The sequence below is a fragment of the Physeter macrocephalus genome, chromosome 12 (assembly GCF_002837175.3).
Source record: "Physeter macrocephalus isolate SW-GA chromosome 12, ASM283717v5, whole genome shotgun sequence".
NCBI lineage: Eukaryota > Metazoa > Chordata > Mammalia > Artiodactyla > Physeteridae > Physeter > Physeter macrocephalus.
Genome location: NC_041225.1, coordinates 45,782,738 through 45,804,737, shown reverse-complemented (window position 1 = coordinate 45,804,737; position 22,000 = coordinate 45,782,738). Strand labels below are relative to the sequence as shown.

The 22,000-nt window shown below is 53.3% G+C and overlaps 2 protein-coding genes across 10 annotated transcripts in view; one reads left to right on the top strand and one right to left on the bottom strand.

The window, feature by feature from the left end:
* The window catches only part of DNAJC5G (DnaJ heat shock protein family (Hsp40) member C5 gamma), a 13,491-nt gene extending 8,074 nt beyond the window's left edge, over positions 1–5,417 (bottom strand). The window contains 2 exon segments of the mRNA XM_028496645.2: positions 3,991–4,622; positions 5,089–5,417. Of these exon segments, the coding sequence (XP_028352446.1) occupies positions 3,991–4,029 (39 nt within the window). The 5' untranslated portion in view covers positions 4,030–4,622; positions 5,089–5,417.
* Positions 4,735–22,000, top strand: part of SLC30A3 (solute carrier family 30 member 3) — a 19,261-nt gene continuing 1,995 nt past the window's right edge. The window contains exons 1-8 of one of the 9 annotated variants that reach the window (XM_028496637.2): positions 4,735–4,986; positions 5,839–5,965; positions 10,635–10,816; positions 11,381–11,527; positions 12,366–12,564; positions 12,810–12,915; positions 13,156–13,290; positions 14,247–15,081. In XM_028496637.2, the coding sequence (XP_028352438.1) occupies positions 10,687–10,816; positions 11,381–11,527; positions 12,366–12,564; positions 12,810–12,915; positions 13,156–13,290; positions 14,247–14,597 (1,068 nt within the window). In that variant the 5' untranslated portion in view covers positions 4,735–4,986; positions 5,839–5,965; positions 10,635–10,686 and the 3' untranslated portion in view covers positions 14,598–15,081. Of the gene's footprint in view, positions 4,987–5,535; positions 5,550–5,640; positions 5,732–5,838; positions 5,966–6,965; positions 7,189–10,634; positions 10,817–11,380; positions 11,528–11,624; positions 11,779–12,365; positions 12,565–12,809; positions 12,916–13,155; positions 13,291–14,246; positions 15,082–21,582; positions 21,935–22,000 lie in introns of those variants that run through there. The other 8 variants (XM_055089088.1, XM_028496636.2, XM_024118975.2 and 5 more) reach the window with 8 other exon arrangements.

The window sequence follows — 22,000 nt, the reverse complement described above, 5'->3', positions numbered from 1 at the left end:
TGTCCTCTCTGCCCTGCAACCCCAGACTCTGCAGACCTAAGGGCAGGCTAACAGGGCACGCCTGCCTTACCTGTAAAATGGAGATAATAGTCTCTGCCTCTTAGGATTGTTAAGAGGATTAAATATTTAATCTGAACAGTGCTTGGCATGTGGTAAGTGCTATGTCGTTGTCATCATCATCCTCATCATTCTTTCTATCCTGTCTCCTCCCAATTTTGTAAAGAGAGAAATTGCTTTCATTCTGTCTCTGGGAGGAAGGGGGTAAATCAGGGTCTTCCCTCTAAGAAGATTTGGAAATTGTCATTGGAATCCTTCCATCCCCTTTCTACATTCTTTTCTCAGTCCCTTAGAACCCTATTTTCTCATTCCTCTACCCAGTGCCCTCCGCCCTCCAAAATATCCATAGTGTTCCCCAAGCAGTCAAAGCTCCAAAATTACCTCTCTCACTTCCTCTCCTTTAAACATTTCTAATAAAAATGATTACCTCCATAAAATTATCTCATCCCTATGGGTTAGGTGGAAAGCAATCTAATTAAAACCCTATAATTCAGCTTATAGTGAGAACAACTATTCATACTTCACCCTCTTAATTCTTAACCAACACAAAAGGAATAACTGGCAGAATTTCAGGCAGTATGACTGAATGAAGTGAAAAATATCAGGCTCTGTTTTGGGAAGAGACTTTGGGCCTTAAATGTCTCCTCTCCTTTCTGTTCAGCTCCACCAACTTCATGTCTTTTCAATTCTGGGGCTCTGCATTATTCTGTGTCTCCTCCTACATCTCTGATAAGTTTCCTGTGCCTTGCTGGCTCCTCTCCCTTCTTTCATTTCCTCACTGTGGATATTCTATACGGTTTGGTCTTTCGGAGATGCAGTCTGTGGGCATGGCTTCAGCTGGCACTACTCTGCTTTAGCTCAGCTTAGTGTCATCCACATGCCAGTCTCCCATTGCCTCAAAGCCACACTCTGAAATCTGAGCTTATGACCTTGCCCCCAGACTGGTTGTTCCTCTTGCTTCTTCTATTTACGTTAATGTTATGACTCTTTCCAAGATAATGCTGCTCAAAACCCAAACATCAGTGGGCTGTGGACCATTATTTCCCCCAAATTCGGGCCAAAAAATCTTACTGATTTCTTTTTTCAAAATTGCTCTTTCATTGTCCCCTTCTTTTCAGCTCCCACAGCTTTGAAGCACCTCAGTTAAAGGATTTCCATGTCACACTGACTGTTGTCCTAGCCTTCTAACTGTTCTCCCTACTGCCAGTCTCATCCTGGATACTGGTTACCAGATCAATGTTCCTAGAGCAAAGCATGGTTTCCATCGTTACCGCTCCTTTGCTCATAGCCTATGGGGTGCAAAACAACCCTTTAAATATGGCAATGAAATCTACAATCTGATACCATGTTATCCCTCCAAATGCGTTGTCTGCTATTGCCCTGAAGTAAACCTTCCATAACCATCAGTCTTTTTTTCCTCCTAAATATTCCTGTTCTTTCTCACCTCTATACCATTGCCCTCACACCAATTCCCCTCATGAACTGTCCTTTTAATTAATCAGTTCGCTTACTCAACAAATATCTATTAATCGTTGCCCTATGCCTAGTACCTTGGATACAGTGATAATCGGCTCTCATAGATTATAGCTTAGTGTGGAAGATAGACATTCATTTATACCTTCAACAAATATTTATTAGGTGCTATCCTCTGCCAGATTCTGTTCTAGGTACTGGGGATATAGCAGCATACAGAACAGACAAAAACTTCTGCCATCATGTAGCTTAAATTCTGGTGAGAGGAGATAGACAGTAAACAAGATAAGTAAAATATTCAGTATGTTAGGTGGTAATAGTTGCTATGGAGAAACATAAAGCAGGGTTGGAGATGGAAAACATTTGAGGGAAGACTGCACTTTTTAAAAGGATAAGCAAAGAGGGCCTGTAAAAGTTATATATATATGTGTGTATTTTGTAATATTTATTTATTTATTTTTGGCTGCATCGGGTCTTAGTTGCACCCATTGCGGTGCACGGGCTTCTCTCTCTAGTTGTGGTTCACAGGCTCTCTAGTTGCGGCCCGTGTGCTCAGTAGTTGCGGAGCACGGGCTTAGTTGCCGCGTGGCGTGTGGGATCTTAGTTCCCTGACCAGGGATCAAACCCGTGTCCCCTGCATTGGAAAATGGAAGGCAGATTCTTAACCACTGGACCACCAGGGAAGTCCCTGTAAAAGTGATATTTGATTCAAGACCTGAAGCAGATGCTCAGGTGAGTCGTGAAGACATCTGGCAGAGTGTATTATAGGTAAAGAGATGAGTAAATGCAAACGCCCTAGGGTGGAATACACTGGGTATGTCGAAGGACCCACTTGCACAAAGGCCAGAGTGGCTGGGGAGTGAGGTGGGAGTAGTATAAAATGAGATCAGAGGGGGCTAGATTGCATAGGGCTTTGCAGGCCAGTGGAAGGCCTTTGGCTGATACTGAGACAGAGACTGATGAAATCTGGCCTAGTTGCCTAGCCCGGATTGAGGACAGACTATAGGGCAACAAAGGTAGAAAAAGGAAGACAACCTAGGAGGCTACTGCAGTAATCAAGAAGGCAGACGACGGTGGTTTAGACAAGGATGGGAGCAGGATTTGTGACAGATTGGATGTGGGGTAAAAATAGAGAAGTCAAGGATGACTCTAAGGCTTCTGGTCTGAGCAAGTGGAAAGATGGAGTTCGCATATTCTGACAGGGGAGGACTGCTGGAAGAGAAGGTTTGGGATAAGGGTGGCGATCAGGAGCTCAGTTTTTGATGAAGCTTGAGATGCCTATTAGACATTAAAGAGGGGAGGTCAAGCTGACATTTGGGTATATGAGTTCAGAGTTCAAGTGAGAGATCTGGAAATCATCATATGAGCTGCCATTTATTTTTTAAGTTTTTTTTTAATAGAAACTTTCAAACACATATAGAAACAGAATAGTACAATGATCCTCCATGTACCCATCACCCAGCTTCAACAATCATTGCTTCTTGCTGTTTCTAGGTAGTATTTAAAGCCTTGAGACTGGGTGATATCTCTATGGGACTAAGTGTAGGAAGGTAAGAGAAGAGGGTGACCAAGTCCTGTAATATTCCAGCATTAAAAGGTTGGGAAGATGAGGAGGAACCAGCAAAGGAGACTGAAAATAAGCAGTCAATGAAATAGGAGGAAAACTAGATTATGGTATCCTGGAAGCCAAGTGAAAAAAGAAATAATCTCCAAATAACAATTTAATTACAGTAGGATAAGTGCTAAGGCAGAAAAAGAAGTGTTCAGTGAGAATGCCTAACATGCACTAGGCTGATTTGGGGGTTCAGGAAGGCTTCTCTGAGGATGTGACGTTTAAGCTGCAGCCTTCCCTCATCTTCTGCATCTCCAGCTAAAATCCTGCTTCCTCCATCCTGCTTCCACTCTGACAAATCAGCTCCTCCTTTCTGGGATGGCTTTATCGAGGACTATGTGTCAGGCACTATGGTGTGCTGGGGACACAGTGTTGAGAAAGACAACAGCTGTCTTCAGAGAGCTTGTACTCTAGTGAAGAGACTGACAAGTAAACGATTTTGTTAAAATGTGGTGAGTGCTAACATCACCGAGGCACAGTGGGCCTTGAGATCACCAGGGAAGGGCACATAACCCACCCAGGGGTGGGAGGGGTCAGGAAAGGCTTTCTAGGGGTAACACCTCTGTGCATACCCTTCAGCTTGGCTTGGCCCTTTCAAGTGTTAACCCTTGCCCACAGCCTTGGATTCCAAATCTTGCCTGAGATCCCTGGCCCAGCCTAAATCCTGACCTCAGCACTGGCCTTTGCTCTCCTTCTCTCTCAATATGAACTGTTCCAGCCTGGGTCTCCCTGAAGCCTCCTTCTGAGCTGCTCTGTTGCCCTCTGTTCTGGAAGCTGGCACTGACCTGTCCTCTCGGGAACATCCAGGCCTTCCTGCCTCCACAACTAAGAGTAGACTAAGGACTCACCTTAGGGAAAATTGGTATCTGAGGAAGGCGTAAGAGCATGTGGGTAAATCAGTAACCAAAATCTGCAGAATAGAAATCTCTTGCAATCAAGTTAAAGCCAGGATGGGAGAGAACACGTCTATCTTGTTCACCAGGAATCCGTAGCTAGGATAGCAGGGCGCATGGCAGGAATAAGTGTTCAGTAAATGTTGAATGAAGACTAGAGTTCCATACAGGGCACCAGCCCTCAGCTGTCCTTCTAACTCCTGCACAGTTTTCCTAGCTCCTGTCCAGGTGCAGAATGCCTTCCTCAGACCTGGAATTCAAGAGGACCCTTTGCAAAGATTTTCATAGGGCCACTTGATGGTTCTTTGAGAAACAGGTGCAAGCTGTCTGTTTCACTGCCAGGCTTTTCATGCATAAATTTCCAAGCAAAAGAAACTGTTGGTATTCTTGCTGCGCACTCGACTTCTGGCGGCAGCACGTTCCAAGGCCAGGGAGGTGAGGCGAAGGGCAGCCGTTATCCGTCTGCTCCGACGCCCCTTTCTCGTCCTGCCTTCTCGCTCCCCGCCGGGTGGCGGTGGCGGGGCGGGCACGTGCCGGCGTCTGCGCCCCCTCCCGGGCACCCGGGGCTGCTGTCCCTGCGCCACGGGCTGCCCAGGAAAGGAAATCCCGGAGGAAGCCATTGTTATTACCACGTCCCCCTGCTGTCGTCATCGCCGAGGCGTGCCTAGAAGCCCGCCCCCCACACCCCATCCCGCATAGGGTCCCGCGGTTTCTGCCCATTTTCGAGCTCGCCCTCCCGCCCCGCGCCACTTTGGGCGAGGCTACCGCATCTGAGCCCTGGAATGATCAGTGGCCCTCACGTCCCAGCTCCAAGGCTCTCCGAATTGGCAATGCCCCAGGCCCAGTGCGGACGGAGCTTCGAAAACCGACGGCGCCAGGCGGGACGTGCCCGGGGCCCTGGCATAGGCGAGCGGGACGTGAATCACCCCAGCCCTGACACGGACCAACAAGGTGACCTTGCTGGTGGCTTTCCCTCTCGCCTCGCTATAACCCACGGAGGGAGCTGAGGCCCCATGCCTCTAGGGGAGGTTGGGGGACGAAAGCCACCCTTACCCTCGCTCCCTTGCCCCGCGTGGACTATGGGCTGGGCCTTGCGGGAAGAGTGTGGAGAAGAGGCTGGCGCGGGCGCCGTGCAGGGCGTGGGTGGAGGCGGCGCCGGGGGCGCGCGCAGACCCTTTCGTTCTTCCGTGCCGCAGCGCTCCCGGCGCAGTACGATCTCTTAGCACACGCCGCCCGCAAACCTTGGCACAAGCTGCACTCTCCCCGCCGGAACAGCCAGCCCGCCGCCCAGCTTGCCTAATCCGTTCAAGCCTCACCTCCTCCGCGAAGCTCTCCCAGGTTAACCCCATCACTTGCAACCACTTTAGCTGGCACGTCCTCCAGTTTTTTTTTTTTTTCCGTTTTTTGAAGGACCCCCCCTGGCACAAGCTGCACTCTCCCCGCCGGAACAGCCAGCCCGCCGCCCAGCTTGCCTAATCCGTTCAAGCCTCACCTCCTCCGCGAAGCTCTCCCAGGTTAACCCCATCACTTGCAACCACTTTAGCTGGCACGTCCTCCAGTTTTTTTTTTTTTTCTGTTTTTAGAAGTACACACGCAGTCTCATTGTCTGAAAAAAGCAATGTTGGGGTTAGATGACTGTCACCAGAACCCTAAATTCATTCTGACGGGTATTCCGAAGCCCAGGGTATTCTGAAGGGTGCGTTTGATGGGTTTCTTGCCTGGGCTAGCTAATGACTCTCACCCTCCACCTTCCGCATCCATGCTCACTCTTTCCCCTCCTCCTACGGACCCTTCTCTTCACAGAGTGTCACAGCTTGGAGTGCACAGTCCAGTCACCACCCCTTTTCATTGTACACTGGTGGCAGGTGTGAGGGGCACAGAACATTGAGCGTTTGAAGCTTCGACTCCAGGCTCAGCCACAGACTTTGCAGTAAGTCACTCCTTCCCCTGGGCTTTAGTTTAAATGAGGCAAGATGAAGTAATGCCCGGGAAGGTGCTACAGGTTTGGAGGTAAGGACAAGCTGACCGCAGCCTCCCTCCATGAACCTGGGGCTTGTGACCCCAGAGAAGTGAAGCGCTCTTCCTTTCGGCTGCCCCAGCCTCTAAGTGACAAAACTGCGGCTGTGGGCTCTCTCCAGTCGCCTTGTGGCGTCCTGAACCGGGGAGGGAGAGAGGATGGGGTTCCAGTCCCAGTCCTTTATTCACTGGTCGCATGACCCCGGACACGTCTTCCTCTGGGACTGTTACTCGTCCGAAAAATAGGGATAATAATGGACTGAAGGAGAGTTGGAAGCTTTTTGTCGCCCCATGTCTCTATAAAAATAAATAATAATGAGCGGTACAGTGCTTGGCAGCAGACTTTGCTCGCGAATTCCGACCCCACAACCGCCACAGAGGGGTTTCTGGCCGGAGTCCCTGGAGTTCTCCCGGATTTGTCACACTGCTTACCCACAGTCTCTTTCTGGCTCTCTCCTCCACACCTGTTTCTGCCTCCGTGTGGGGAGCCTGGGGCCACGAGGTGACGGGTGGTGGGGAGAGGGGGTGGGATGCCCTGGCGCGGACCGGCACGGGTTGGTGTCCCTTGGGCGAAGATTGGTTGGAAGGTCCCTAGGCTTGAGGAGCTCGGCTGGGAACTGGTAGGCAGGGCTTGGGCAGGGGCGGGGCTGGTCTGCCTAGGGGTGGGCTATGGAGATGAGGCGTTCTCTAGAACCCGGCGGGGGCGCAGAGAGCTCCCACCGCCCCACCTGGCTCCGGCACCGGGAAATAGGGCTATGCCTACGGGGACGGGGCTCCGGGAGCGGGGCTTAGGCGTGGGGGGAGAGGCTGGGGAGCCTGGAGGCGGGGCTTGGGGAGCTCGCCCCACGCGGGGCGGGGCTCCAGCAGCCGCGGGATCTGCAGTTCGGACTGACGGCGCCACAGTCGCCGCAGTTCCCTCCACTGTGGTGGCCCCGAGGCCCTGCGGGGAGTCTGGGGGTCGACTGGCCGCTCGGACTTGGCGCGGGGTTGGCCACGCCTCTCCCTACCTCGGTGCGGCCTAGACGGTCGGGGCCGCGGGGAAATGGAGCCCTCTCCCGCCACGGGGGGCTCTGAGACCACTCGCCTGGTGAGCCCCCGAGACCGCGGCGGCGCTGGTGGCGGCCTGCGTTTGAAGAGGTAGGATTGACCTGGGTCGGCCCTCGGCTGGGGGGGGCGCCACCCTTCCGCCTTCCGTCCACTTCGTTGTCGCTCTCGGCCGGCCGGCCCAGCGCACCGCGACCCCCTCGGCTTCGTGGCGCTGCGTTCTGTCCCCTCCGGCTGCACAGAGAGCCCCGACCCCCGCCGCTCAACAGCCCGATGTGCCTCCTCCTGGCTACCTTCTTTCTCCCGGTCCCGGGAAACCGCTCCTCGGCCCGCCCCCCAAGCTTCCCGACCCCTCCGCCGCCCCCGCCGCGTCTGACTTCCCCGCGAGCGACTGCCCCTCCGTCTGGCCGGAGTCCGCGCCAGGTGCCCCGATGTGCGCATTGCTTCGGGGTCGTGGGAGCCCCTCGCCGCCCAGGCCCCCGGCCCGACCCTCCGCGCTCCCGGGCTCGGGGCGCCCCCTCCAGAGTGGCCAGCTGTGGGCACCCGGGCCGACCATGGGCCCGGGCTCCGCAGCGGGTCTTCGGGCTCCTGTGGGCCGGGCGGCCGCTGGGAAGCGAGGGGGCGGTGAGGAAGGAGCAGGTGCGGTCTGGGCGGCGGGGGTATTCCCGGCTACGCACAGACGGGGCCGGGGGCGGCGAGGTGTGAAATGAGGCGCTCGGAGCGGTCGGGACAGCGGGCCGGGGGCGGCCGGAGAACCGCCTCCGCGTCCCGCCGGCCTCCCGCGCCCGGCGCCCGGCGCCCGCCTTGTCCCTCCGAGCGGCCGCGCCAGGCCCTCCCTGGCCACCTCCGCTGGCCATTTTGTCTGTTTGCCCACCGTTCGTTTATTTCGGGAATTTGACAGGGTCTCCGGCTTTTTCTCTTTTCTCATCTCTCCCTATCTTTCCTTTTCCCTCCCAACCCCTCTCCCTTTGTCTCGGATGTGATGCCTCTGTGGGTTTCTCGCTCTTTCCCTGGATGGGGGCCGTAAACCTGGGTGGCTGGGGGAGTGGATGAGGAGAAGGGAGGGAGACTTCCGTCGGAAGCTCTCCCGCGGAGGGCTGCAGACGGGCCAGCTGTGGCCCTGGCATCTCTTCACGTACCTTTCGACCCTGCTTCAGGCCATTCTGCCTTCTACCCCGCTCAATATTATTTGTTGTTTGTCGGGGGTTTCAGAGGGCCAGGGAGAGCAAGTCGTCTCTCCTTCTCTGCAAACAGCAGGTAGCTCCCCGCACCCCTACACACCAACAATGAGGCCTTCTTTAGTGCCCAGTTAATGCAAAACAAAAGGGAGCAGCCTGTTGATGGGTGACTACCTTGATGCCTGACCGCTCTGTGTCCTACGGGGCCAGGAAAGGCATCTTGCCCACTGCCTCAAAGCCACTCACCCTCTGTTTGCTCTTCAGACCCGCATCTCTGACTCCCAGCTTATCCTCATTCTCATATGACCATTAGTCACCAAATCCTGCAGTATTTTCTGGAAGAGGCTCTTCCCTACCTGCCTGCCTGTCTGTCTCTAAGATTCTGCACAGGGACCCTCTGGCCTTGTCTGTTCTGGACCCCTCCATCTCCTCTCTTCTCTTCCTCCCAGACTAGTACATCGTCAAGGTCATCCATCTCACAGCTCAGGAAAGATTAAATCAATCAGTGTATCTCCCTTTATGTTACTTTGAGCCCATCACTTTCCTCCTCAGCCCTTCCCCTGGTTCCTCACACTTAAGCTCCAAGCTGCATATCTCGTCATTGTCATTCCATGTATCTGGAGCTCCTTTCTCTACCTAGGTCTTCTCTTAAACATCTCCTCCTCTGTGAGGGTCTCCTCATCCCCTTTAGAGTTGGTCACTCCTTTCCCTGTGCTCCAAAGTCCTTTGTTCATAACCCTCCTGGCCTCAGCTTCTCCTTGCACAGTCAGTCATTTGCCACACTTCTGTCTCTCCCACTAGACCGAGCTTCAGTACGTGTACGCTGCTTGGTACTCTCATTGAAGAATGAGGATGGATTTCAAAGCCACCCTCATCTCCCATCTCCTCTGGAAACACACCTGGAATCATACACACCCAGATTCTAAGTCTTGGAAGGGGATTCCAAGAAGTTAATCTACCTGCCAGCACTTGAATTTTCCCTAGAAGCACCAAATGTGCCCCCATCTCCCTCACAGCTGAATTCGCCCATTGGGCAGAGCTGTCCTCAGCCAGAAGGCCCCAGGCACCCTTCCCCACTTTACTGCTGTGATCACATTTCTATCTGGAGCCTTCATTTTCTCTCAAGGGTATTCTTGTGACACCCCCATGAGTATTTCTAGAACTGTACTTTTCTATTTAGGTCCTTTATGCTGTGGAAGGTTCTGTTCCCCCTGGGGTTCAGGTTGGGTAGTAATGGGGGTGAGAATTAAGCCAGAACGGACTGAAAACTCAGTCAGCCTGAGCTCAGCCCCTGGCATCCCCAGGTGAGGCCTCCAGCCCCATTCACTTGTCCAGGGAGGCTTACTGCACTGTGCAGTTAAAGTGGCCTCTGCTGGGTGCTTATGGTCGCGCTGAGGTCCAGCTAACGTGTGGCGGACTCCACACCCAGCTCTCCTACTGCCACCAGTCCCAGCCACACCAGTCTGCGCTCTCTCCTCCCCATGACAACCCAGCTCTGGAATCTGGCCATTAGCTCTCTGTGCCAGGAACTTCAGGCTTTTTGGGTCCCAGCATTCTACTCTCCTCTTAAAGGGCCACGTCTAGCGGAATGTCTTAGAGAGGGAAGGTGAAGGACCTGGGAGTGGAGGCACCAGGAGGTAGGGCCAGCAGGGAGGCGCTAAGGCCAGGACCACGTGCTGAGCCCCACCCCACACTTTCACACCACTTCCCCTTCATATTGCCTTCGCCGGGCACGTGCACCTCCCCTTTATCAAAATCCTTCCCATCCTTCCAGGCTCTTCTCAGGTGCCTCCTGCAGTTGGTTCCCTGATTTCCTCATTAGAGTCAGTATGTCCCTCAGAGCCCTGATAGCACTTTAACTGCTCTAAGGCAATAGCTACCTTTTGCTACATCTCATAGTATTTAGATACACATTTGTCTTGTTCACCAGAGGCTCCCAGAGATCAGAAAGGATATCCTGCTCATCTTGTATTCTTCGTGGTGCCTATCATAATGAATTGATTTGGTTGGAGTTTAATCTCAGCTCGACCACTAACTAGCTGTGTGGCCTCCATAAGTCCTCTCCCGCTTTGAACCTCATACTTCTAATTCTTTAATAAGTGGTAGACTAGACGTCTCTAAGGTGCTTTCCACGTGTGCTCTGAGATTCTATGGCTCTGTACGTGAAAAGAGAAGGGAGGCTGGAATCTGAGTTGTCCGTTTAGCCCCATCTCTCCTGTGGCCCTCTGTCCACAAGGCCTCGGGAAAGGATAGAGAGGTGGGATATCTGATGAAGCCAGTCTGGGGGACCCAGGACCTGGGAGTGAGGAGCAGGTTAGCCCTTGAAGCAGGCCTCAGCTTGAACTGGGCTGCCTGCCTCAGTCTCTTCACAGAGCCCTCCGAGCCCCTCCCTGAGGAGCCCAAACCCGTGGAGATGTCCTTCCACCACTGCCACAGGGACCCTCTGCCACAGCCAGGTCTCACCCCTGAGAGGCTGCAGGCGCAGAGGCAGCTGTGTGCCGCCTGTGCTGTGTGCTGCGTCTTCATGGCCGGGGAAGTAGTCGGTAAGTGGGAAAGCAGTTCCTCCAACACCATCCTCCGGACGCCTGCCTAAGCCACTTCCCACCTGGAGTCCCAGGAATGTTCCCGGGTGGAGATGCAGGGAAGGTGGGGATGGCTGGGACGGGGGAGGTGGGTGCCCAGGACTCAGGAAGTGGGAGAGGGCGAGGGACAGCGCCAAGGGGATTCAGGGCTGTCTCATCAGTATGAACTGGTCTTGTAAAAGCCCTATTTTCTTCTTATTAAAATATGTTATTGTAGGGAATTCCCTAGTGGTCTAGTGGTTAGGACTCCGCGCTTTCACTGCTGAGGGTGCAGGTTCAATCCCTGGTTGGGGAACTAAGATCCCACAAGCTGCGCGGCATGGTCAAAAAAATGTTATTGTAGGAAAACTAGAAAATGTGAATGAATGAAAAGGAAAAAAGAAAAGCCCACGTGTAATCCCATTACCAGAGAAAAATTGCCGTTCACATTTTGGTATATGTCCCCCCCGTCTCTTTTGCATGCCTCTACGCACACTGCATGATATTTTCTATATGACCAGACCATATATCACTTTACCCTTACAGGTGGGTATTTGGCGCACAGCCTGGCCATTATGACGGATGCAGCCCACCTGTTGGCAGATGTGGGCAGCATGATGGGCAGCCTCTTCTCCCTCTGGCTCTCTACCCGTCCAGCCACCCGCACCATGACCTTTGGCTGGCACCGCTCAGGTAGGGCCCCTGCATGGTCTGATGACCCCCCCAGTCTTGCCAGAAGGTACCTCTCAGGGTCCTGGGCAGCTCTCTGATAGCTTGTCTTCCCCTGCAGAGACTCTGGGGGCTTTGGCCTCTGTGGTCTCCCTCTGGATGGTCACTGGCATCCTCCTGTACCTGGCCTGCATCCGCCTGCTGCACAGCGACTACCACATCGAGGGGGGTGCCATGCTGCTGACCGCCAGCATCGCAGTCTGTGCCAATCTGCTGTACGTTCCAGTATGGAGCAGGCACCGTGTGGGATTCAGGGCGAGGGCTCCTCCTCCAGGACGGGAGAGCAGTCTCTCCTCTCCCGGACAGACTCGCAGCACGCACTTGCTGTTCTCGTCTCTCTGCTCTAGGGATGCCTGAGAAGGGACGGGGGTAGAGACCTAAAATTCAGAGTCAAAAGACCTTTGTTAAAGGCTTGCTGTGTACTGGCCACCCTGCTGGGGGCTGTCATCAGCATTGTCTCGCTTAAAGCTCACAACCACCCCATGAGGTAGGTAGTATCACTCCTGGTATACAGTTAATCAGATAGATCCCAAGAGGTGACCAGGGGACTTGCCCAGGGCACATAGCTACTTTAGTAGCAGGGCCAGCATCTGAATCCACGTCTCTGGCACCACGTATTCTTGCCCCCAGGCTGCATTACTTGTCTCTCTTGGACCGTATTGTTTTTTTCCTGGGACTGGGAAAATAGGGAGAAAATAGATGGAGAGAGGGCTCCTGGGGAGGTGAGAGGAGAAGGTGTGGAAGTGGGCAGAGGAGGCTGGGAGCAGGCCACCTGGGCTGAGCTGCTCTGCTCCCCCCTCAGAATGGCCTTTGTGCTGCACCAGGCCGGGCCCCACCACAGCCACGGGTCCAGGGGGGCAGACTATGCACCGCTGGAGGAGGGGCCCGGGGAGCCCCTGCCCCTGGGGAACACCAGCGTCCGGGCGGCCTTTGTGCACGTGCTGGGGGACCTTCTGCAGAGCCTTGGGGTGCTGGCCGCCTCCATCCTCATCTACTTCAAGGTACCGTCTGTGCAAGCCTGCCCCAGCCTTCCTCCCCCAATTCCACCCCCCAGCCCCTCCTTCCCTGGACCCCCACCCACCACACTCCATCTCCCAGCTCCCCAGGACTCCTGGCCCAGGGCTATAGTCCCTTTCACCCCAGCAGGGTTCTCAGGGGCCTCTCAGGTCCTGTTTGTCCAGGATGCCCTTAGGTCTTCCTCTGAAAGGTCCCTGATTCCCAGGCTTAGGGCTTTCTTTCTCTACAGCCTCAATACAAGGCAGCTGACCCCATCAGCACCTTTCTCTTCTCCATCTGTGCTCTTGGATCCACCGCTCCCACCCTCCGAGATGTTCTCCGCGTCCTCATGGAAGGTGAGTCAGACGCCACTGCTCCCCACCCCCCGGGGCCCTCTCTGACCTCACCCCAGGACTAGGCGCCTCTGTTTTCTCTGGAGAGAGTGTGGGGAGAAGGCCTATTGGTGGAAGGAGGATTCAGGGATGGGGTAAACTGTGGGGATCAACAGGGTGAGTGGTACAGGGTGGGGGAGGTGGGGTCCTGGCCTCTGGGCAGGCGTGGCCCTGGCAATAAGGCGCGGTGGGTGCTGCTTGCAGGTACCCCCCGAAGTGTGGGGTTTGAACCTGTGCGGGATACCCTGTTGTCAGTGCCAGGAGTTCGGGCAACCCACGAGCTGCACCTGTGGTCCCTCACGCTTACTTACCATGTTGCCTCCGCACACCTGGCCATTGGTGAGTCCACACTGACCCCAGCCAGTTACTTTCCAGAAACATTTCTCCCTTCCCGTACCACCATCCAAACATAGGAAGATGGTCTGAATTAACTGCGAATGTTTCCATCTCTCTCTCTCTCTCTCTCTCTCTCTCTCTCTCTCTCTCTCTCTCTCTCTCTCTCTCTCTCTCTCTCTCTCTCTCCCTCCCTCCCTCGTATGTTGGAGGCAGGGATCTCTGGCTGGACAGGGTGTTCTCGGGGAGGTTTCACTCTCTCTGAAGTAGTGCGGGGAACCAGCAACCCTTTAAAAGGTCACTGGTATCTACAGGTCTCGTGATGGGGCACAGTTAGGTAAATTATGGCTACTCCACTCAGTGGGGTATCATGTAAGTTTTAAAAATTGATGATTATGAAGACTGTAGGGCAACTAGGAAAAATGTTTATGGTATAATGCTAAGAGAGAAAGCGGAATATAAAATTTTAGCTACATTATGGTTCAACTATTTAAAATATATATGGTGACTCACAAGCTGACAAAGAATTTTTGAGTTTCTTCCAGATGCAAGAAGCAATCAGAGACATGCAATTTGGATGCCAAAAATATTATACTTTGTAGGATATTTGATGGTAACTCTAGAGGGACAATGAGAACAGAATATTTAACATCTGGAATGTCATGGAAAATCGGGTGGTATGGCTGCTGAAATACACAGCTGTATACTGATACTCAAAGAGCAGAAGAGAATAGAAAAATAACAGTCTAGTGTGTTAGCCTAGTCGATTAGGGTTGAGTCTCTCTGACCTTTTTGACAGTTTTACACTGTTCATACAATAGATAGAGAAAATAAAGCTTCCCTTTCAATCTTGGCTTTCATGCCATGCAAACCCCTGGGTCCCCTTCACGCATCCTTATCTGGGCCCCTGGCTGGTTCCCAATTCCCCTGGAAACCTGCTGCCTCTTATCACTGCCCGGCAGACTCCGCGGCTGACCCTGAAGCCGTCCTGGCTGAAGCCACATCCCGGCTCCACTCCCGGTTTGGATTCTCCAGCTCTACCCTGCAGGTCGAGCAGTACCAGCCTGAGATGGCCCAGTGCCTGCGCTGCCGGGAGCCCCCCCAAGCCTGAGCCACGGCCGCACCCTCACCCCACTGCCAGGCCCAGGCTCAGCCCTGGACTCTCAGCAGCTGCCTCCCTGCTCACGGAGAAGGGACGGAGCTGGGTCCGTACCCTTCCTCTCTGCCCGCTTCCACCTGCCAACCCCCCAACCCCCCAGCCCCAGTGGGCAAGACCAAAGTGTGTGTGGGGAGTGGGGCCAGGGTCGGGCTGAACAGGGAGGTCAGGGCAGGCGGGCTGTGTAGAAGTCCTGCGGTCCCTGCTCCCCGTGCTCGCGGGGGCCGCCAGCCTCCTTTCCGTGCGGTTCATTTGTCTGTGTGGATGGCTGGCTGGCTGGCTGGGGGATCTGCCTGTCTTTGTGCTGTTGGTGTGCCTAAGCCTGGGGGAGGTCAGCAGGGGCCCCCTCCCCACATGGCTCTCTCTCTGTCTATGCAGGAGCCCCAAAGCCCGCACTTTGTCCGTGTGTTCTAGCCTATGGTTTTGTGTCTGTGTGTGTGTGTGTGTCTTGGTGCTGTGGCCTGTGTGTCTCTGTGCCTGTGTGGCTGTGCTATGGTCTCTATGAGTCTGCACCATCCATGTGTCTGTTTGGGGGTCTGTCTGGCCATCCCTCTGTTGGTGCTGTGCCCTCGGCTCTCCCAGAGAGAGGGAGGACTCCGCCGCAGCTCTGCCAATAAACTTATATCTAACTGCACCTTTCAGCCCCTGTGCTGACTTCTCAGGAGGGGGACACAGAATCGGTCATCTGGGAACGGATAGAATCCCTCAGCCAGAGTGACCTTGCACAGCTCCCCTACCCCCTTCCCAGCCTCTCCATCCTCTCCACCCTCAAATATCCATTCTGATGTAGGCTGAAACCCGCCAGTCCCTTTACTGCTTTCCCCTACTTCGCAGTGTGCTCGAGCAGGGAGATGCCCATTCGTTCTGGGCTTGGTTATAGGAGAAAGCTGGATGGCAAGGAGCTGAGGGATACTGGAGTCATTCTGAAAGGCTCTCGCAGGCCAGGGTGGCCTTGGGCTGGTTGGTGGGAAGCTGCAGCCATTTGGGAGAGAGGGGTTGGATCACGGTGCTGATTTGGCTTTGTTCTCAAGCTGTGTGAGGTGCTGGGGAGCAGCCCTCAGTCCCGACTGCCCCAACCCTGCCTCACAGCAGCCAACCCCAAGTCCAGGTTTGAGCTGTGGACACCAAGGACCTCTTTTACAATTATCCTTCCTTTGCCTCATATACGTTGAATCATATATTTCAACAGATTTGACCTTACAAATCTCATTAAGGGATTGTTCATTTTCTCTTAAGAAAACATCAAGCCCTTTGTGCTTTTGTTTTGGATATAGTGCAGGAGTCCACTGGCCTTCCCATCCTAGGTTGATGTAACTCCAGCCTGAAGCAAAGACCCGGAGCATTTTCATTAGCTTGTGCATATTTCTGCAAGGCTTCTCCCCTACAATGGAAATATCTTTATTATTAAATTGTGTTGATTTTTTTAAATTATAAAGGCAATATATGTTCGCTTTAAAAACCTATCAAAGGAGGGAATTCCCTGGCGGTCCAGTGGTTAGGACTCTGTGCTTCCACTGCCAGGGGCATGGGTTCGATCCCAGGCTGGGGAACTAGGATCCCACAAGCTGTGCAGTGTGGCCAAAAATAAAAATAAATAAATAAAAACCTATCAAAGGAAAGTGTATAAAGTAGAAAGTGAACGATTCCCCTCTACTCTTACTCCCAGAGAGAACTGCTATTCACAGTTTCTCTGCTCATATTATCTTGTATGTACAAAGACTTCTACGTAATAACATAAGAGGATTACATTATAGGCGATAACATGTAACCTGCTTTTATGATTCAGCCATACATCCTGGGTGCGTCTTTCCACGTCACTACACATAGATTTCATTACTTGTTTTAAGGTGTGGTCTTTGGACCCGTTGAAAATAGGCCTCCCCATTCTGATCTTCAGCTGGGGGCCCCTCAACCAGGATGGGTGAGTCGCTGCTGGCCTGCTGGCCTGAGTCTAGCATGGGAGGCTGGGCGCAGGCGAAGGGCTAGCAGTCCCTCACACTCGGCACCAAGGCTTTCCCAGCTGCTCTCCATGCTTTGCTAGTTCCTGCTGCTTTCTCATTTTACGACTCATTGATTACAGGCCCCAAGTGACAGGATGGGGGTGGGGAAGAGTGAGGAAATAGAGAGTGGGGAAAACGAGGACTAGATTTTTACCCTATGAACAGCCTTAAGCTGCAGCCCTGCCCTATATGCACAAGGCTGGATCCCTTTGCAGGAGAGGGAACAGAAGGTTCAGGGCAGGAAGAGACCTCACAAAGCATGCAGTCCATCTCTGTCCCATACCCCTGCAAAATGAAGAGGAAGCTGAGGCTCAGAGAGGGAAAAGGACTTCCCCAAGGTCACCCAGCAAGTGACAGGGGCAGGTGCAGAGCCTGGGCTCTCATTCCCACCCAGGCCCTGGGAGGCTCTTGCACAGTTGAGTTTCTCAGCAAAACTCTTCTCGGCTCCTTCCCAGCAACCTGCTGCTGCTGGCTAGCCCATGCTGGGGCCCTGCGCTCAGGCTCCTTGGCTCTGCCTCGGCCTTCTGCTAATACTCTGGTCACTGGTAACCCCTCTACATTCCAGCTTTCCTAATTATAAACGGGTTACATGACGTTGTGGGTACAAGTGTGCCTGGTATACAGAGGGCATGTAGGAAAGGGTTACCTTTTGGGTGGAATCTATGAGGGATTTCAGGGAAAAGGGTGACCCAGCACCCTGACAGCAGGGACAGGAACCGACATTTATTGAGCTTACACTTGGTGCCAGGCGCTATGAGGCAGACAGTATTGTCTGTGCTTTACAGATGGAGAAACTGAGGCTTACCTGCCCCAGATCACGCAGCTAATAACCGTCAGAGTTGAGGTCCAAATTCAGTTCTGGCAGCACTAAGTCCCCAGCCCTTTTCAACACCACCGTGCTTTTCCGCCCCCCTCCGGGCATTGCTCTGTCAGGGACCGGGAAGCCCAGAAGAATCGGGAGCATTCTCCCCCATTCATAGGGCACTCCCGAGGGAGTCCAGGAAACCCTTATCTGCAGGAGCTGCCTGCACACCCCTATTATCTCCCTGACCCACCTCTCCACTTGCTTATCCAGAAGGCCCTTTCCTCTTGGTGTCCTTCCTTGATGGTAAAAATGAGTGGTGGAGGCAGAGGTGAGGAGAAAGGGCCGGGAGGCGTGGAGACAAGGGGAGGCCTGAGGAAGAGCAGAGGCGGGGAAGGGCCCATCCATCAGCCCAGCCCTGGCAGCTCTTTACACAGCTGGTTAACCAGGGGAGGAGAGGGGAGAGGGCCGCTCTCGAGGTGGAGATGTACCAGAAAAAAGGGAAAGCCAGAGGAAGATGAGGTGGACAGGAGGGAGGGCTCAGTGCAGTTGTAGGAGTGCTTGAGAGAGACCAACGAGTCAGACGGAAAAGCCAGAATGGGAGGCTGTGGATTGGAGGGCCCGTGCTGCAGAGACAGGACAGGTGCTGAAGGGGAAAATCTGGGCAGCTGGGCAGGTCCTGCCCTCCTCTGGGAGCTGCTCACCCGGGGGGCCCCTGGGCCAGCTGGCCATAGGTGGGGGGCCGTGCTTTCCTGTTTGAGGGGCGAGGGCTGAGGAGCTGCCAGACCAGGAAAGCAGCCTGTCTGTGGTCAAGAGCAAGCTCAGGGTGATGAAGCGGTGTTCTCCTCCCTCCCGTGACCCTGCCGCCCCTTGGGGACTTCCCTAAGCTGTGGGCCCATCCTGGCTGCCTTGAGCCATGCTATCAGAGGGGGAGCAGCGCCCCCCTGAGGCCTTGCCGTGGTAGCAGCCCAGGCAGCTGGAAGACTGGAGGGAATCACAGGACCCTGAGTCAGGCTGGGAAGACCCCTGCCCCTATTCCTGGCAGATTCCCCCACCTCTGTGGAGAACTGCATTTAGGGAGTTTCTTTTTTTTTTTGCGGTACGCGGGCCTCTCACTGTTGTGGCCTCTCCCGTTGCGGAGCACAGGCTCCGGACGCGCAGGCTCAGCGGCCATGGCTCACGGGCCCAGCCGCTCCGCAGCATGTGGGATCTTCCCGGACCGGGGCGCGAACCCGGTTCCCCTGCATCGGCAGGCGGACCCCCAACCACTGCGCCACCAGGGAAGCCCCAGGGAGTTTCTTTTATTTATTGATTGATTGACTGACTGATTGGCCTCGCTGCTCGGCTTGTGGGATCTTAGTTCCCTTACCAGCGATTGAACCTGGGCCCCGGCAGTGAAGGTCCGCACCACTAGACTGGTAGGGAATCCCCTAGAGCTTCTTTTATACTTGAAGGACTCTTCCTCCTCGACTCTGGGAGTTCCCTGGGCCTCCCTGTCCCTGCTCTGAGCCCCCCAGCCATCCCATCAGCACCTGGTCAACACCTTCCAAAGGGTGCTGGGCAGTTCCCAGGTGCCTGTGGGGCAGAGCCTGAGGCTGCACGTGCAGCCACGATCACAAATGATCCCACAAAGTGGGCCCTGTTGCCAGGACTGATGAGAGAAAGTGGGTGGGGAGCATGGGGAGGAGCCTGCGCCCCATTCCCCACCCTCCCTCTGCTGCTGTCTGGCTACAGCATCCTGAAGCCCCGGGAAGCAGCCCCAGGCCTGGGCGATGCTCACTCAGAGGGCACGTCACAGCCGGCTCATGAGCTATTCCCAGCCTCTCCTCCTGGGCCAGAACTCCCACTCCCTCTGTTACCATGCTGATACTGCCGACTGCACAACAGGCCAATAAAATCAAGAGATGAGTTGTTGGGTCAAGGAATAGTGACTTTATTTGGAAAGCCAGCATACTGAGAAGATGGTGGACTGGTGTCCCAAAGAACCATCTTAACGGAGTTAGAATTCAGGCTTTCTTCTTTCTTTCTTTACTTACTTACTTATTTGGCTACACTGCGTGGCATGCAGGATATGGGATCTTAGTTCCCTGACCAGGGATCAAACCCCCTGTACTGGAAGGCGGATTCTTAACCACTGGATCACCAGGGAAGTCCCTCAGGCTTCTTTTATACTAAAAGGAGAGGAGGTGTGGTTGTTTGCTGCAAACTTTTTGGTGCCTGGAATGCTTTGTTCTTGCAGCTGTTTAGGTAGGTCTGGTCACAATGTTCCTACAAACCTCCAACAAGACAAATGTTATTCTCTGTTCTGCAACTCTTTATCTCCGTATGAATGGAAAAGTGTTATACCTTTAAAGGTCAGAGCCCTGGGGCTATCCTGTATATTTCAGGCTGTAGGCAACATTCTTAACTTGTAGCAAAAGTAATAGCATACAAAGGTTAAAAGTAAAAACAACAACAACAAAACAAAACAAATTTTAAAAAGCTAGATCCAATGTGGAGTCAGATTTGTTCTTCCCTATTACATTTCTGGAAGATTTTATGGTCAGTTCCTAAGTGGAAGCCTCATTACTGGAGAGAAGAAAAGTGCAGCCATCCATAGCCTCCCCCATCCTAGCCTAGAGCTATGATCCTAGGGAAGGCTGCAGGCTCCTGATACAGAATAGTTTCCATTCTTAAAACAAAATCTTCCCAGAATAGAACAGGAAAGCTCTGTGTAGGTGGGTCTCCAGATGCACCCCTTTTGAGTTTTCCTATCCAGTTTGGTGCTGTGCCCATGGCACCTGGTGGCAGGGTTTACTGCCTGACTTTCTCTCTGACCCAAACAGTCTGAACATCCATTTCCATTCTCTCCTTCCCTTTGGCTCAACCAAGATAGGCTATAAATTTTAAAAGGACTGTAGCCAAAAAGCCTACGGAGAAACAAAAGGGAACCAAATCCAGGAAATAAAAGACAGCTTAAAGCTTACCAAAATAAGCAGGTTTCAGACGTTACAAGAGCAAACTTGCCTTTTCCCTGACTGGGGAGTCTGCCCAGAGATCACCTCCTGGCTCTGGTCCACCTCACCCACCTGCTGCACCAGAGCAGGGTTCAGATCAGGACCCAGTCACACAAGACTTCTGGGAGGCACAGCAAGTGGGTGAGGTTGCCCTGCAGATTGCTTATGTCCCCTGAGGGAAGGCACTGCTTTCCTCATGTTTCCCTCCCCAGCACCAAGCTCACAGCCTGGCACTTAGTAGACTCTCAGTAACGACTGCTGGTGAAGGAATGAATGGATGGAAAGATGGGGAAGGAACAGGCGTGGGGCCAATACAAGCCCACAAGGTGCCATCTTAGTCCCCAGGCCCCCAGCCATGGGCCAGCAAGCCAGTGCCTTACGGGCTAACTCCCCAGGGCAAACTGCACCACCCTTTGGTGGTAGCTAATCAGGAGTCTGTCAAGGAGGAAGTAATTGATATTTCTAGAGAGGGTCCTCCAAGATGAGTGAGGTGCCATGGCCCTGCCTGGGCATTGCCTGCCTAACCCTACCACAAACTCATGATGTGTCGCTTCCCCTTTGAGCCCTGCTTGGTGATCCTTTTATTAATCTCCTGAGGATCCATCACAGCTTTCCCAGCCTTTTCTAGACTTTCAGGTTCTAATCCCTACACCTCTTTTTTCCTTGGCAAACAACCCTCAGCTTCTAAGCCAATACCTCACTAAGCCCATGAACCTGGTGTCCACCTTCCCACTCACAAAGCATCAGACTGAGTCTGTGCCTCAGACTGCATTCTCTGTGGCCTCCTGCAGGGTCTGATCCTGTCCACACCTCTCCCCATATCTCACATATCTGAAACTCTGGGCCTCTTTGAGGGCTTTCTTCTGAACTCTTCTCCAACCCTTTCTGAGTTTCAGGTTTTAGCTGACTGCTTTTGCTCCCATTCTCTCGGTGAATAATACAGAGGCAAAATTTTAAAGAGCTTTCATTACCTTTACATTGATGATTCGGTCAACAGATGCTTATTAAGCACCAACTCTGTGCTCAATACTTTTCTAGGTGCTTGGGATACCTCAGTGAATAACGTCTCTGTTCTCATGGCACTTAACGTTATCACATATAAATATCACATTTACCTCTGTTGCACCTGTTTCAATTCCCCAGCTTTGTTATCGACGAGACATTTCCATAGAGATGTCCCACAGCAGCTGAACAGTATCCTGCCCAAACAATTCATCCTTTCCCACCCCAAGCTGGTCTGTACCCATCCCCGTCTCCTCATCTCAAGAGCCCACCCCACAGAGCCACGCTTCACTTTCCTATCCTTAGTGTTTTATAACATCCATTCTTGTCTCTTCTCTTCAGCCATCATCTGCTTTTAGTGCAACAACATCCTACGTGGCTTCTCTAATGGTGGGATGGCTGCTACCCCCAGCTCTTCTGGCAGTCATTCTCGACCCCGCACCATCACCAGCAAGGTCGCCCACAGTCTACAGGATATCATCACAGAATCACACACGCCAACCGAGGCTACGCTGGCAAATTCCAACTCGACCCTTTCAACTTAAAGCCCTCAGGTGCACTGACTTACCGGCCCACGGTTGGAATACCTATCTTGAGGGGATTTTCTTCTTCACTAGGATAGGCAGTGAAGAGTTGGGGGAAATGATTTTTCAAGGAAATAAGCAAATACATTAGGTCAGACCCCCCTTTTTTTTTTTTTTTTTTTTTTGCGGTACGCGGGCCTTTTACTGTTGTGGCCTCTCCCGTTGCGGAGCACCGG